The sequence below is a fragment of the Lycorma delicatula genome, chromosome 4 (assembly GCF_047948215.1).
Source record: "Lycorma delicatula isolate Av1 chromosome 4, ASM4794821v1, whole genome shotgun sequence".
Classification (NCBI taxonomy): Eukaryota; Metazoa; Arthropoda; class Insecta; order Hemiptera; family Fulgoridae; genus Lycorma; species Lycorma delicatula.
In genome coordinates this window covers 52980138-52997323 of record NC_134458.1, presented here as the reverse complement: position 1 = coordinate 52997323, position 17186 = coordinate 52980138, and the positions used below count along the sequence as shown (strand labels likewise).

General features: G+C 32.2%; 1 protein-coding gene across 2 annotated transcripts in view; it reads left to right on the top strand.

The window, feature by feature from the left end:
- Nucleotides 1-17186, top strand: part of LOC142322852 (uncharacterized) — a 133117-nt gene that overhangs the window by 73418 nt on the left and 42513 nt on the right. For both annotated transcript variants that reach the window (XM_075361935.1, XM_075361934.1), the window contains exon 3: nt 16897-17176. In XM_075361935.1, the coding sequence (XP_075218050.1) occupies nt 16897-17176 (280 nt within the window). The remainder of the gene's footprint in view (nt 1-16896; nt 17177-17186) is intronic.

Here is a 17186-nt window from a genome sequence, read left to right as displayed (position 1 = left end):
TTTTGGACATCTTGTGTTGATTGAAAATGGTGTCCCTTGACCGCCATTTTGACCTTTGGAAATAGAAAAAAGTCGCACGGAGCGATATCTGGTGAATAAGGTGGCTGTGGTAGTACTGAAATTTCTTTTGAGGTTAAAAATTGCTGTACTGACAGAGCAGTATGGGATGGCGCATTATCGCGATGCAGAATCCAATTATCAGCAATGTTGGCACGGACACGAAGAACTCGTTTACGAAGTCTTTCTAAAATTTCTTGTAGAACTATCGGTAAACTGTTTGTCCAGGAGACACCCACTCTTTATGAACAATTCCCTTGGAATAGAAGAAGCACACAAGCGTGCATTTCACTTTTGACTTTGACATGCGAGCTTTTTTTGATCTGGGTGATCCCTTTGAGCACCATTGCGAACTTTGGCGTTTTGTCTCTGGATCGTATTGAAAAAACCAACCTTCATCACCAGTGATAACACGGCTCAACAAATCCGGATTGATTTCCGTTTGCTCTAACAGATCGGCTGCCACATTTTCCCGTGTTTCTCGCTGTTGTTGAGTGAGATTTTTGGGGAAGACTTTTGCACAAATCTTTCTCATACAAAGATCTTCAGTTAATATTAGACGAACCGTTTCTCGATTGATGTTGAGTTCTTCTGCAATCATTTTCACGGATAATCTTCGATCAGATCGTACGATTTCACGCACCCTGGTCAAGTTGACATCTGTCCGTGAAGTTGACGGTCGTCCACTGCGGTCTTCATCTTCAACATTCGTTCTGCCTTCACTAAAAATTTTATGCCACCGAAAAACTTGAGCTCTTGACATAACCTCCTCTTCAAAAGCCTTCTGAAGCTTACCATAAGTTGTCGTCGCGTTTTCACCCAATTTAACGCAAAACGAAATGGCATACCGTTGCGCAATATTTTGCGGTTACATTTCTGTGACGAGAGACACAAACACGTGTTCACTTTTTTTTCTTTTTTTCTTTTTTTTCTTTCAGCTCCCCTGGGCCGGACCGACTTGTTGGTATTACGCCATCCAGGGGAGTGTCTTTATACTCAAATAGGCCTTCCCGCCTACCAGCTATATACTGGCATGGCAGGTCGGCCTACCGGTAGCTGTTTTTGAGAGTAATCTTTTATTTTATATGACACCTGGAGTGTCGTGACGTGGTGTCGAGGTCTTTTCTCTATATCTTGTGTCTTATTATTCTATTATTCCCTAAACTATATCCCCAGGAGTCCCCAGCGGCTCATTGGAACCGACACACCTCAGCATGCCGGCCCTCCCCGCTGAGGCTGTCCTCCCTTCCCTAACCTAAATCAAAAACCCAGTCTCCTTTCGTCGATGTTTTTCTGCGATAAGATCTGTCTGGTGTAACACGCTATTTTCTTCCAGTTGGATTCCCGACTAGTCATATAAGGTACTATAGCTTCGGGAGTCATCTCGTCGATCGCCATGTCAAATCTGAGGGCGGCCCATCTTTCACATATGAAGAAAGTATGTTCTGCATCGTCGATCTCTTCGCAATACATGCAGATTGCCTCTGTTCTCCTTCCTACTTTATTTAAGTAATTATTAAATGAGCCATGCCCGCTGAAAAATTGCGTTAAAAAGTGATCCATCTCGCCAAAACCTCTTCTTATCCACGGTTCGATCTCCGGGATGAGTTGTCTTGTCCAGCGACCCACACCGCTATTAGTCCATCTCTCCTGCCAGGTAGTATTGACTTCATCTTTGGCCTCTTGATCTGCTCTGCCCTTCGATCTTTCGACTCTATATCTCGCGATGAGGTCTATCGGCAGTACTCCGGCGAGAACACAGGGCTTCATAGGATACTGTCCTATACGCGGCCACCACACCTAGGAGCCCTCTCCTATGCACCCTCGTTAACTTCTCCTTGTTACGCCTGATATCTATAGCGTGACTCCATGCGGGAACAGCATACATCAACGAGGATACTATCGTTGACACTAACAATCTGCGTTTTGATGCTCTAGGGCCATTTTGCGTTGCCATTATAATGTTATAGACTCTTTACCATTGCTTCAGCCATCCTACATATGTTACTTATATGGTCAGTGTATCTACAATTCCTCTGAAAGGTAACTCCTAAGTATTTCAAACTATGCACCTCTTCTATAACTTTACCATTGATGAAAATAGTAATAGGATCCAGTACTCTTCTTCCAGTGAAGGCGATACACCTACATTTTTCCAATGACAACTGCAGACCCCTAGAAATCATCCATTCATTAATGATCTGAGTGGCCGCGTTCGCCCTTTCTTGGACCTCAATTACCGTCCTGCCCTCAACTAGTACAGCGATATCATCTGCATATGCCAAAACCTCAACTCCAGCAGGGAACATTCTGTGCAGGAGATCATCTATAACTAGCAACCATAGCAGCGGCCCCAGGACCGATCCCTGTGGCACCCCACCTTGCATCTCAAAATGAATTCTTCCTTCCTGGGCTTCAATCAAACATCTTCTATCGGAAAGATAGTCCTTGATTTGCCTACATATATAAGGGCTCAATCCCTTTGTGCCCATTGCCCTATTTATGTGACTCCAACTGATTGAGCCAAAGGCATTCTTTATATCAAGTGAAATCATTAATGGAATGCGTCTTGTGCGCCATGTGCCTCTTCTGACTTCATTAGCCCAGTCCGAAATCCTACAGATGGCCGTCACAGTGGACCCCCCCCCCCCCGCCAGAAACCATACTGGTTTGGGCTAATCCCGACTCCCTGTTCCAGTTCCCGAATAATACGGCCCGCCAGCATTTTTTCCACGAGTTTCCCCATGGTATTCAATAGGCTCAGGGGTCTGTAAGTGGCGTCCTCCTCCATGGGTGCACGTTTAGGAAGGAGCACCACCCTGGCCTCTTTACAACAAACTCTTCTCTCCAAACCGTAACTGGCAACCTTTAATACTTCCCAGGGAGTCTTCTGGACTAAACCTTTGATCACCGCTGCAGGGATTCTGTCCGGTCCAGGGCTCTTCTTTAAAGCCAGACTTTTGGCCGCTAGTTGCAGTTCATCTATAGTAAATCTCCTGCACGTGTTCACTTATTACAGCACAACTCACGACTGAGCAGTTGCATCAATGTGCCGCTTGGACTAGAAGTAGCTTATAGACCAAGGTCAAAGATGGTGTGCCTACGCAAGCTGCAGAGTTGCCACATCTTGCAAAGAAAAATCAGTCTCATTACTTTATTGTCGCACCTCGTATATATATATATATATATATATATATATATATATATATATATCACTTACCAACCTTTCTGATTAAGCGATAAGAGCCATCATTCATCTAGTCTCATTTGGCTGAACGATAGCAACTTTGACATTAATTCCGTGTTATAATTATAAACCTGCTCGTAGAACTAGAACATTTCTGGTCGGTCAGAGTTCACAGACGATTCCAGCCTGACTGTTACGCATTCATCGGAATGAGATAATTTGAGTAGCAAATACAGTGGCCGTCTATTACTATAATCACAATGGGGCACTATCTTTGTGACACTGAACTTAATACGATTATAAACAGTAACCGAATTGATATTTTTCTTAAATTTTGTTTTATTGTATTTTTAAACTTAAACCTATAAAAATAACAAAAAAATAATAAGAAATAGTAAAGCTGAGTTAGATCGCATAAATACTAAATCATAAATAAATATCATAAATATATATAAAATAGTTATAAAAAAAACACACACATCAACAAGTTTAGTAAAACTTTCCCGAACGAACATTATTATTATTATTATTACTGTTTTCTCAATTATTAAATAATTTTTAACAAAGTTATTATCTCTACCTTCTACTTAACTAAGTTTATTACATATTACGTGTCTATATAATAAATTAGAGTATTATTGATTGATTTAATGCAATCTCTATTTACCGATTTTATATGTACGTATAGTGTAATTTATATATATAATATTTAATGTATGTTATAATATAATTAGTTGAATAATCTATATTAAGGTTACGTAAGTCTATAACGGATTATTTTTATGCTTTAAAGTTCTCTTAGGTCACGTGACCATTATTTGGCGGCCGATCAAATCAGTACTCACATACCACGTTAATCATAATTTAAGGACTTATTTGACGTTGGTTCCTTATCAGTATGTCTTACAAAGTAACAAATTTTTCTAATTTTAACTTTTTTTTAAATCTGCAGGCGGCGCAAATAAGTTTATGATTTTAATAAACCTCTACCGGGTTCCTACACAGGCTGAGTTAATATAATTTATTTATCTCGTGTTTTGGTGGTTTTGTGGCATATATTTTTTTCAATAATTAAAAAGTTAGTTTTTCCGCCATTTTGGGAAATTTTTACAAAATTTATATATCTAATGAATTTTAGTAAACTTTATAATTAGTACGTTTGAACCAACTCGATCGTTACTGCGTAATAATTATTAAAAACTTTTAATTTTTTCGGCCATTTTGAGGTGAACCAGACGGCCGATGATGACCGTTCATGTATTTTTATAACGATACTTAATCCAAATCAGAAATCAAAACCAAAATTTGAGACAAAAAGTGTTCACACACAAACACACACACACACACATATTGAATTCAATAACCAACCGTTCGTTCTTTAAAAATATATGTGTTCGTATATATTACTTACTTATCGAATATCGTTCGTATTTTGTTGCCATCGTAATTTTAACGCTTAACAAAGAAACTAACAAATCGCGGTAAGAATTGAATAAAAACACATAAGTCAAATTTTACATATCACGTCACGTTTATGTATAATAAAGACACTGGATATTGATTTCATAATATATTTTATTAAACAGTAATACTGCAACTATTTTTTCATATATTAAAAAACAGACAAGTTAGAAAATTAAACTAATGTACATTCGTAGTGGTCATAAAAATAATATGCAAACAAACTAATAGAGTGGAGGTAAATTAATTTTAAAAATCTATCTAGTCTGTTTACTAGAAAATGATGTGTTCATAAAGACTCGTATAAATCATGTTTTTAAAAGATTTCTGTTTGAGTACTGCCGAAGAGTTTTTAAATCTTACATTTCTACTTTATTTGTTCTTAGCGGAAGAATATTCACACAAATATTTCTGATATGTTCATCTACTTCTTGAGTTATTTCAGATGTGCAAGCGATGAGGAAAAAACTGTCGTCCTCTGTTTGTTAGCCCGCTACAGATATCTATCGCCATCCGGCCTTCCTACTCTTCTTTTATCATATTTTCTTCCAAGTATTCTTCTACAATTAAAACTTTCTCACTATAAACTGGAATAAAAATGATCATAATAGCCAAGAGGAGATTCCATTTAACGGAATATTATTTTACGCTATTTGTATACATCAAGTCAGGTCTTTGAAAAAAAAAGTGATAAAATTAATCATTTTACGAGTATAATATTATCCGTGATTACAATAAACAGAGATCATATAATGAATTCGTTTTGTCGAACTAAGAAACAAATTTTTCGTGTATTACTTTGTAATTTCCTACATCCCCACACTTTGAAGATTTCCTCCGCCTTAAATAAATAAATAGGTTAAGTTGTAATACTTGTTAAAATGTTACTTAACAGTTGAATAATTGTGATGAAAGGTGCTTATCTATAGATAGAATAGCGATTTCATACGAAATCTTATAGGTATTCACCTACTAACATCTTGTTCATTACAGTATAACGTATTAAAAAAAACCCTTGCGCAGTTCTGCCCAAGAAGATCGACTTTTCGTTATTTGAAAATATGTAATATAAGTTACTTATTTTCTAATTTCTCCCGCTCAAATTTTTTAACCTTAAAATGAGCGTAACTGAATCAAGTAAAAACAAAGTAAAAACCGAATCAATTTTCATCAAATTTTCACATGCACAACTTCATAAATACTACTGCAGCATAATTAAATTTCAATGAAATTTATCAAGTAGTTTTCGAGATTTTCGAGTCGCAACATTTTATATGTAGTCCTATAAATAAATATTTGTGTAAGGAAACCACACATTTAAGTGAACCCGTATTTTTGTACTACTCGTACTTTAAAAAGTAAATAAAATCTATTTTCACCTCGTACTCTCACACTATGCGACCGAAAATAATATCGTATTTTTCTTCGAAAATTGGGTAAAAAGTGGATTCAGATAAAAAAATATCTGGTAATTTAAATAGTACGATTAAAGGAATGTTAACGATTAATTAATGAGGAAAATAACCAACAACCATTTTTTAAAAATAATTTTTAAACGGCCCGTTTCTATTTTGATTGGATGTTAGTTTTGCTGAATATATATATTTTTTTCATTTTACAATACCGACTAAATTCGAAATCGTTATAAAAATAGATTAAATTATGAGTGCTAATACATAATCGAAACATATGTACGTTTGTCCTGTTATTATTGACAAAACATTTAATACAGAAAGTGAAGTTTTTAATTCGGTGAATTGTTTTTATTTACTCACTAACACTATAGGTAATAAAGCGTATTAGTTGCGGTTTTTCCTGAAACGTTCGGTAATTGATTTTACTTTTTTCGTTATATATATGTTAACACAGATCTTAAAATATATACACTTTCTCTTAACCTTTTACAAACCGATTGCTTTCTTGAAGCACATTCCTCAAGTGAGTAATAACTGTAATTCCGGTAAGTATTTTTTTTTTGTATTTTTTACGTTTTATGACTAGGATTATATTAATTTCGTAACACATCAATTTCTATTCAATAATTATGTTATTCTTCTGAATTAAAATTATAAAACAAAGAAAAAAATTATTTCATTTATGTACGTTAATGTTTTTATTAAGGTAGCATCGACGCGAAAAATATAATAAATATCAAGTATGCTTCTTTCAATGGCCAAGTCTTTACACAATGTATTTTTACCTTGAACCTTTATAATAGGGTGATTTACAAAAGCAAATCCACCCTTCGTAAAGTGATTTCAACCAACGTTTTCCGTTACATAAAGGTGGTATAATAATCCCTTCCCAATTATATTCCATAAAACGTTCACAACTATATATATATATATATATATATATATATATATATAGTTAATATAAAAATTAAAGAATTTTAAATCCTATCATATATATATATATATATATATATATATAGTTAAATCACTTACTAAACAAGCAAGTTTATATATATATATATATATATATATATATATATATATATATATATATAGTTAAATTCAGATTTTTCTAAAGTCTGAATTAAAAATAAAATATACAAAATCTTTAATTTGCCGCCAACTTAAAAAAGTTAAAATCTAAACTAACATTAAAAAAGTTTTCTATTTTACTTTTTTGTGAAGTTTTTTAAAATCTAATTTTTTAAATTTCAATTCCAAAATAAAACAGCCGCCTTACGAAAAAATAGCTAACATGAAAGGTAAAAGGTGAGAAAAATTTATCTTGAGATATATATATATATACACAAAAAGGAATGCAAAAAAACGATGTATGAGATAACTATTGACAGTGAACTAAGACTCTCTGGAATGTGAAAATATTACTTTTTTATCATATATTTTCTTAACAATTTAAAAAAAAATCTTTATTGTGAAATAATTTGAATATAAAAATGACATATATAAGAGAATATATTATTCTGCTAGAAAAAGAGTTTTCGAAATCTGTAATTTATCAGTAAAACTTGAAACGTAAATAAAGAAACTCACACGGATAATATTGAGAACTTCAAAAAATGTATCGCTTCTTTATGATTTTATGGCTCACTTTTCCAAACCTTTATGTTGGTTCCTTATCATCGATTGAAAAAATGTTTTTATAATAATCTAAAACGCGTTGTGTAATATTGTACCATTTGTGTCGATTTCGAGGATTAGAATGAACAGAAATTTTTTTAAGAAAAAAAATATATTCTGATCGGTACATAATAATACATTACATAGATCTAATGGCAGAATGCTACTTCATGTATATAAAAAAAAGAAGGAAATACGCCAAAATATGTCTGGATAGATGAAGGGAAACTTTAATAAAATCTTGGTTAGTGGTAAATCACAAATGTGTATTTTGTAAGCTGTACCTTACGTAGCACTCTTTAGAAAATAATGAATCATATACCATATTAAAATTCATTATTTTCTGCTTTGATGTTGTAAGTTATTTATTTTAAATGAATCTGTCGGAATTACGGAAATTGCGAATTAAAATTATTCCGTTTTCTTCTGTTTCTGTGTACTAAACATTGAGGAAATTTTACAGCTAACTTTTCAAGCTGTAATACTTCATTTAATAATTAAATTTCCATTTAAAATTTAAAAACTCATTTATTCATCAGTTAATACTTGTATTTTATCGATAACTAGCTGACCTGGCAATGCTTCGCTATTACTAGATTTGAGCATATATATAAATTAACACAATTGAAAGTTTGATAAAACATTAAAAACTGAACATTGAGGGACCTCACAAAATTTAACCTTCCACTTTTACCCTGTTTCCCTATTACCCTGTTCCCTACTGCCACTTCCCTTTCCACTTAAGTCTCCCCATTTCCCCTTCCCTTTCCCCTTTTACTTGTTTATTTCCCCCTCCTCTCCTTTTTTTCTTTTTCCATGTCCCTTTTACCCTTTCCCATATTTTCTTTTTCCTCTTTTCCCCCTTCCCTATTTCTTCCTTTCCCCCTTTCTAATTTTCCCGCGCGTAAATCGGTCCAGTAGTTTTTAGTCTACAGCGAACACACATACGAACATTGCCTTTTATATATATAGAAGAAGAAAGTCTGTATTTATATTCTAGTATAATAGACTAGAGTGTAACAGGTTGTTTGTTTCGTAAATATCTCGAAACCGGCGCCTCCTACCGGGTATAGTTTTTCAATTTTTTTTTTAACGTAACTAATATATATTCTGAATATGAGCTAAATCGGACCATAATTACAATTTTTCGAAATATGTCAACCGCAGCGCCGCCTAACGGGTTCAAACTAATTCAGAAACCTCCGCGGGCGTGCCCATAACAACCCACCAAAGTTTCATCGCAATCGGTTGAATGGCATAGGAAAGCATACGAAAAAACAAACGAACATTCATTTATATATATATATAAAATTTAGAACACCAATAATTGTACACGTACCACGTACTTTTATAATTAAAATATTACGTATTAATGAAACCACGATACTGTCTAAATTTTTATTCTTTTTTTTTTTTTTTTTTTGTCTTCAGTCACTTGACTGGTTTGATGCAGCTCTCCAAGATTCCCTATCTAGTGCTAGTCGTTTCATTTCAGTATACCCTCTACATCCTACATCCCCAACAATTTGTTTTACATATTCCAAACGTGGCCTGCCTACACAATTTTTCCCTTCTACCTGCCCTTCCAAAATTAAAGCGACTATTCCAGGATGCCTTAGTATGTGGCCTATAAGTCTGTCTCTTCTTTTAACTATATTTTTCCAAATGCTTCTTTCTTCATCTATTTGCCGCAATACCTCCTCATTTGTCACTTTATCCACCCATCTGATTTTTAACATTCTCCTATAGCACCACATTTCAAAAGCTTCTAACCTTTTCTTCTCAGATACTCCGATTGTCCAAGTTTCACTTCCATATAAAGCGACACTCCAAACATACACTTTCAAAAATCTTTTCCTGACATTTAAATTAATTTTTGATGTAAACAACTTATATTTCTTACTGAAGGCTCGTTTAGCTTGTGCTATTCGGCATTTTATATCGCTCCTGCTTCGTCCATCTTTAGTAATTCTACTTCCCAAATAACAAAATTCTTCTACCTCCATAATCTTTTCTCCTCCTATTTTCACATTCAGTGGTCCATCTTTGTTATTTCTACTACATTTCATTACTTTTGTTTTGTTCTTGTTTATTTTCATGCGATAGTTCTTGCGTAGGACTTCATCTATGCCGTTCATTGTTTCTTCTAAATCCTTTTTATTCTCGGCTAGAATTACTATATCATCAGCAAATCGTAGCATCTTTATCTTTTCACCTTGTACTGTTACTCCGAATCTAAATTGTTCTTTAACATCATTAACTGCTAGTTCCATGTAAAGATTAAAAAGTAACGGAGATAGAGAACATCCTTGTCGGACTCCCTTTCTTATTATGGCTTCTTTCTTATGTTCTTCAATTGCTACTGTTGCTGTTTGGTTCCTGTACATGTTAGCAATTGTTCTTCTATCTCTGTATTTGAACCCTAATTTTTTTAAAATGCTGAACATTTTATTCCAGTCTACGTTATCGAATGCCTTTTCTAGGTCTATAAACGCCAAGTATGTTGGTTTGTTTTTCTTTAATCTTCCTTCTTAAATTTTTATTCAGGTAGCCAAAATGCCCAACACTTCGTCTAAAAGTTTACCAGTTAAATCGTAATTGTCAACATCTCGTCGGCATCATACAAATTCACAAGTGAATAAGTTCAATATCGCCCTAAGTGTTCCGTATTCATGCTTAAATAAAAAAGTCTTTTATCGTGATCCGTAAATAATAATCCCGGATGGATCAAGGGAAACCATGGTAAAGCCTTGATCAAAGCAGCATTAAAAAGTACACAATTATAAAATAAAAAATAAATGTGATTTAAGTCTAAATTAATTATTTAAAATATAAACATATGGGATAATACTTAGATAAATTCACAATCATAATTCAGAGGGTGTTAATGAAAATTATTCGTTTAGAAAGAAAACTGAGCATGTGATATGTAATTTATTCCTATTTTTATTTTTAGTATATGAATTTTAAGCGTTTGATGTTTATCTTCTTCTTCTTCTGATATATATATATATATATATATATATATATATATATATATCCTTTTTTTTATTCTTTATTTTTAAATAATATTTTAGCATAAGCCTATTCTGAATTAACCTATATTCTGATTCTTTACGTGGCCGCTCAGTTTTATTCTTTGGAATTCCAAATATCTTGACTACTAGGAGTGAATTTTGTATGAATATAAACTACTTTCTAGTCCGCATAGATTTACCTTGTAAAAAACTAGGTTAAACTTATTTAAGTATCTTACAACTTATTCGAATTATGTGAATTTATAACAGCTTATTTATTTATTGAATGTTTATTATAAATTAGGCTAACTATTTTATTAGCGTATCTAAATATTACACTTTGTATAGGCGTAAGTTTTATTTATCAATGGTGATGCGAGGAAATTTATTTTATGTTTTTATTATACATGATTATTACTTCGTAATACAGTTTTATAGAACTTTGTATACCCACTGATGTCTATAATTGAGCTTTTTTTTGTTTTTAATCGAATTTAAATACTAAATATTTTATATTTTTCTTATAATTTGAATGTTCTTACAATTTGGATTTCAGCTAAACTGAAGTTTAGCTAAAATCCAAATTTATACTCATAAACTTTCGTTAATCTTTTTACCTTTACGTTGCTTAAATGTTTTAAACAATATCTCGTAGCAAGTTTGGAAAAAGTAGTTAAATATATCACAGAGTACGTAATAAAATATTATGTTATACCGGATGTTCATTATTTTACAACTGCTATTATATTTATATTGTTTTCATACCTTGTCGATTATCATAATAATTTTAAAATGCTGACAATACTGTGGGTTGTTTCTGATGCACGGCTTACACACACGATTTAATTCAAAATATTTATCATTCTATTTAAATAAATATCTTTTTCGTTTACTTAATTCAATGATTCTAACTAAAGCGCGTGCACAAACCGTATTTAATTCGCGTGGGTGTGGCGGTACTAGCGGCGACGGTCGGCACTAATTAAACTAATGTAATTTCACAACTTAGAACAAATTCCGCTGGTACGGTTGGCAGACTGATGTAACCGCGAGGCTTAAAGCACCGGGTACCAAGTCGACCGGGCGATCGAGTACAAGACGCAGCCCAGACCGAGTTACTTTTTAACACTTCAAATACTATTCATTCATTCAACTCTACCGCTCACCTGTGATGTGACAGCATAGCAGACGACTACAACAGCATTTTTTGGGTTGGGGGGGGACGATTTTTCAAAAAAAGTTTTTTACAAGTATTGTTATTTTTTAATTGATAACAATGTGTCTATGAAAAATATGACTTTAATTAGGCGAAATCTCGGCTTACTGAGATGACCTTGCTCTACAGATTCACTCTCTTGACCTTTTAAGTTGAAAATTTAATGACATCAATGCCCCTTATATATAGAAGTAATCCGACCAAGTTTGGTCAAAATCGGCCCAGTAGTTCTGAAAATATAAGGTGATTTAGAGGGCAACATCGAACACACACACGAATATACAAACATTAACATCCGGAGAATTTCCATCCGGTTTTTTGGGTTCCTTAGGTGTCAAAACGTCAAGATCCGGTGAAAACAGCATATGTCCAAATTGGACCGATTGTATTACTTTAACTTCTAGAAATACAGCTTTGCTATAGCGCTATCTAGACGGGAAAGTAAAAGTGCTGTAAAAATTCAACTAACAAATGGTAACGCTTTACGAAATAAATTTTTTTAATGAACATTATTCCTTATATCACCCGTTATAGCCAGATTCATTTAAGCTTTTATCAACTTATTTTCGTTAATACTATTTTACATAATAGACAACAATCTTAAAACATTTTTTTTTAATAAAATCTTTTAATAGATTTATAAAATAATCCTTCGAGGCCCGAACAAAATATTACAATAAACGGTTTAAATGGGAAAGACAATGTAACACTTTTTTACGTATGTATTCTTGTGTCTTTTTTGTATGTTTAAAGAATTAATCGATTTAAATTTCCAGATAATTACGGAGTTTCAAATTTACCTAACTTACAAAATTATTTCTGTAAATTAAAAAAAAAAGTGGCAAGAGATATTTCGAGAAACATATTTAATCTTCAAGGAAAAGAGAAAAAGAGAGATCGGTAGATCTATAAAAAAATATATATTTTGTTACAAAGAGTTGAATCCTTAAAGAAAGTGTTTGGTGATGGGTGAGGAGGAGGGAAGATATATAAGAAATAATTCCAATTATTAATACCAATGTTTAATCCTATTTATCTGCGAATATATGATATATTTTAAATTATAAAAGTAGTAAAGTATTTATCTTAAAAACTTCTATCTCCAGAAGACGAAATTTCACGACTTGAAAAAGTGTATCAGATTGTTAGTATGACCATAACATCTAATATAATCCATGTGAGTGATAAATACTACATATATATTAGAAATGTTTTCGATACTACCTTTTCAAAACACCTTGATCAGCGGTGATCATATGGTGACTTGACGAAGCAGGATGTTGTAAGCCGCCCCTCTTCTTCTTGTAGTAATCAATCCTAGGATTGGTTTGCAGTAAGTCTTTCTCCTCCAGGCAGTTCTATCGCGTGCTAATCTCTTTGTTTCTATGTATATTTTACATCTAACATCCTGTACGGTTTGTTCAATATACCCTAGTCTTGGTCTGTCTCTTGCACTATTCCTTCAACTGCGCCCTCTGTTGTGGTGTGCGACAAACTGTTATTCTGTAGTAGACATTCTATGTTCCTAGCCTTCTACGTTTTGTATGTTTTGTTTTGTTAAGACCCATTTTGTTATAAACTTTAGAAACACTAAGGTTTTTGCTTTGTTAGAGCTAACCTTCTCGGAGCATCCGAATTATTACCGGCCCGATTTCATTTATTAAACAACGAAATCGGGCCGGTGAGAATTTTTTAACAAATTTTTCTATTTTTTTCTTATTATATGGAACACTTAAACGTTGTTTATTATCTGTTATTGTATATCTATTGTCTATTACATACATTTAACATGTATTTTTTTAACAAAATTCTAAATTAATAACAGATTTTGATGATAGAAGTGTAGTTTCTTACCGTTTTTGATATCAGTATCATTTTGTTAAAAACAATTTTATTTATATTACAGAAAATTTTGTTTTTTGAGCGGAAGAAATGATATCTGCGAGACTCTTACCGTAAGGTTTACAATTTAATTGTAATTTTTTTGGATATCACTGCGTTTTGTTAGATTATTCTTTTATTATTTTTTTTATGAATTACTGATTATTATCTTATGGATTTATTATTATTAAAATTTATTTCCTTTCTAGAACAGACAAATATACATTTTTTGAATTTCTCGGCCAATTTTTTTTTGTTGACAGTCATATCATTCACTTCATACTATATTTTTCCTTTTTTAATAAAACTAATATAATGACCTTCACGAATCGAAGATCCGTGATGTAATATTCCATTTATTACTTTGTACGTGTCACCCTCGACATCGTATCTGTGGACACACTTTTTATAATATTATTATTAAATGAACTTTTTTTTATTTCTACATCAATTAGTTCAAATAGTTCTAATTGTAGAATAAAAATTATACCGATCGAATTTATTTCTGACTTATGTAACAAATCTTTGTTGCCACATTTCCTACTGTTCGTGTTTTTTGTGTTTTATTAGCAGCTATAATCTCTTGTAAACTAATACTTTTATTTATTTTTTAATGAATTGATGGGAATTAAAAAATTGTTTTATCTTCAGCACTTTCATTTACATAAGAACATTTACTATTAAAACAAGCTGTAGTATATTTTCTTTTTAAATTTTATTAGTACATTATCACAAATACATTATACAATTTTTGTACGCTACTTAGTACTTTCAAATACTGCTACCTAGCGGCGCGATTCGTAAACCCACCTTTTTGAGGAAAAAGTGAGATATTTGTGTCCCGCGGTTCATCAAATGGTAGAAAAAAGTTGTCTAACAAAATTCGAGGTATTTTTTTAAAGAATTCTTTATTACAAATCTAAGTGAACTGAAATATAAAGTTTTCATATGCTTATTTTTTTATTTTTCCCCCATCTTCATTTCACTTTTAGGTTAGGTCATGTTTAGAACTATAAACATAGTTCGTTGACTTCGCCGTGCCATTCGGTTCAGTCCGGCGAACTGCTTGATTATTTTAAAACCCAATTTGAATAAAAATTTTCACCTCTACCGAATCAAACAATAGAACTGTTTTCGTATTACTTAACACAATACGAGAAAGGGACCTTATAATTCCGTTGACATTTTTAATAAATTACCTGATCATTTGAAAATTCTTCCCACCAATTAATTTGTAATACTCGTACAATTAAAAGATTTTCTTTTACAGAAACAAATTCCTCTGGTCGATGAATTTTTAAACAATACTAATTAATCATTTTTAAAATCCCTTAATTTTCTGTACCTCTTCATTGTATGCATAAATATGAGCTCAAAGTAATTTTCAGTAGCGGTTTCTGATTTATGAATTATTTTGTCGTAATTTTTTATATTTATTATATTTACCTTTATATCATTTCATGTATGTATATTTAAAAAATTAATATGGACTTTAATTACATCTGTGTTTACTTTTCTGGCATCATAGCACTGGACCTATGCTGCAAGAAAGAATGTATGGTAGCCAGCAAAAAATGAGGTATGAGACTGTGCATTTCTCGACGTTTCATGTCGACTCCGTGGTTGAGTAGGTAGCATTTCGGCATTTCGCGCGGAAGTTCCGGGTTCGAATCCCGGTCAGGCATATCATCTTATCATTTGCTACCAATTTCCACCCGGCTAATGACCGTAGATGTTGAAGCCCGCCCTTTCATAACAAAAAAAACAAAACAACTAACCTGTCATAACCCAGGAACACTAAAAAACAAAAAAAGGAAGTAATGTTCGTACTACTTGTGTTGGTCTGTGATTAATAACTTTTGACTGGATAAATCGATTTTAAAGAAATCTTGTACAGAAAATCATATATATGAGCAATTTGTTTGTAAAATTTAGGAATCAAAATCTCTAGGGGATGGGAGGATTCTGGAGGTCAATTTTTTCAAAATTTTGAAAACACAATCCCACTTTATATTATGTTTAATATATGCATGATTATCTTACCATTTCTAAAAAAACATTTGCCCCAAAATTCCTCCTTCCCCAAAAATCGAAAACGCTATCTTTTTATTTACTGAATATTTATTAACCAAATTTTTTTTAATGTCTTTCTAGGTATAGTAGTAATGCAAAGTACTCCAAAAAACATACTTTGGGGGCAATATTGGGGGTGGGGGAGCCGATTAAAGTTTAAAAATATCGATCTTTTTGAATTTTTTGATTTTAGAATCTTTGGTTTTAATCTTTTAATAGTTATATTACAAGTTAGTGATAATATTACAATAAAATTTCATCATAATTCACCTCCAATCTACAAATGAGAAATTTTAGTCAATTCTTTATTGGTTGTACATTTTTTAGTGGAATTTTTTTCTAGTTTTTCCATTTAACATAGTAAACGTAGAAAAAAAAATGTTGGAAGGTGATTTTGGAGGTGGGGAAGCAGAAAAAGTTTTTAAAAAAATACAGATTTTTTTAACTTAAATTTTTTTGGTTTATTTAAACATATAATGACAATTTTACAATAAAACTTCATCATAAATTACCACTCGCCCCAAAAAAGATATCTTAGTTAATTTTTTTTCATGTATAATCATTTTTCCACTGTTTGAGAATAAATAACTAGCCAGAAAAGCATTACAGCTTTGCTGACAGATTTTTTATCTAACAATTTGTTTTTAGATTTATAATTTTTCTTATATTGACGTGATCTATACAATAGATTATTATGTGCCGATCAAAATAAAATATTTATTTATTTATTCGTAATTTATTTATTTATTTTTCTTTTGGAATTAGAAAGAGCCATACATATTTTAATCTAATAATTTAATTTATAAAAAAACATAATTATATTATTGATCGATATTATTCATTCACTCTGAATCACATTAATTTTTAAATATTACATATAAAACATATGCGGTTTATTTTTGTTTGTTTTAGAAGTGGACGAGCCGTTGTTACTGCCAACTGTGGATGTTGATCCTACAGCACCGTCTTCTGTTGTACCGACAATGATGGCCGGAAATTTAGGATCTGTATTTCCGACTGTATTCGGTGAAAATTTACAACAGTTAGTAGATCTGACTGCCGAAGCTACATTAAATGAAGTCAAATCTTTTCGTAATTCAATACAAGATGCATTAGATGGAAATAATAATAACATACAGAACATTATTTCATCGAATTCGGGGGAAGGATACAGGGCTTTAGGACGAGCCAGGTAAATCGAT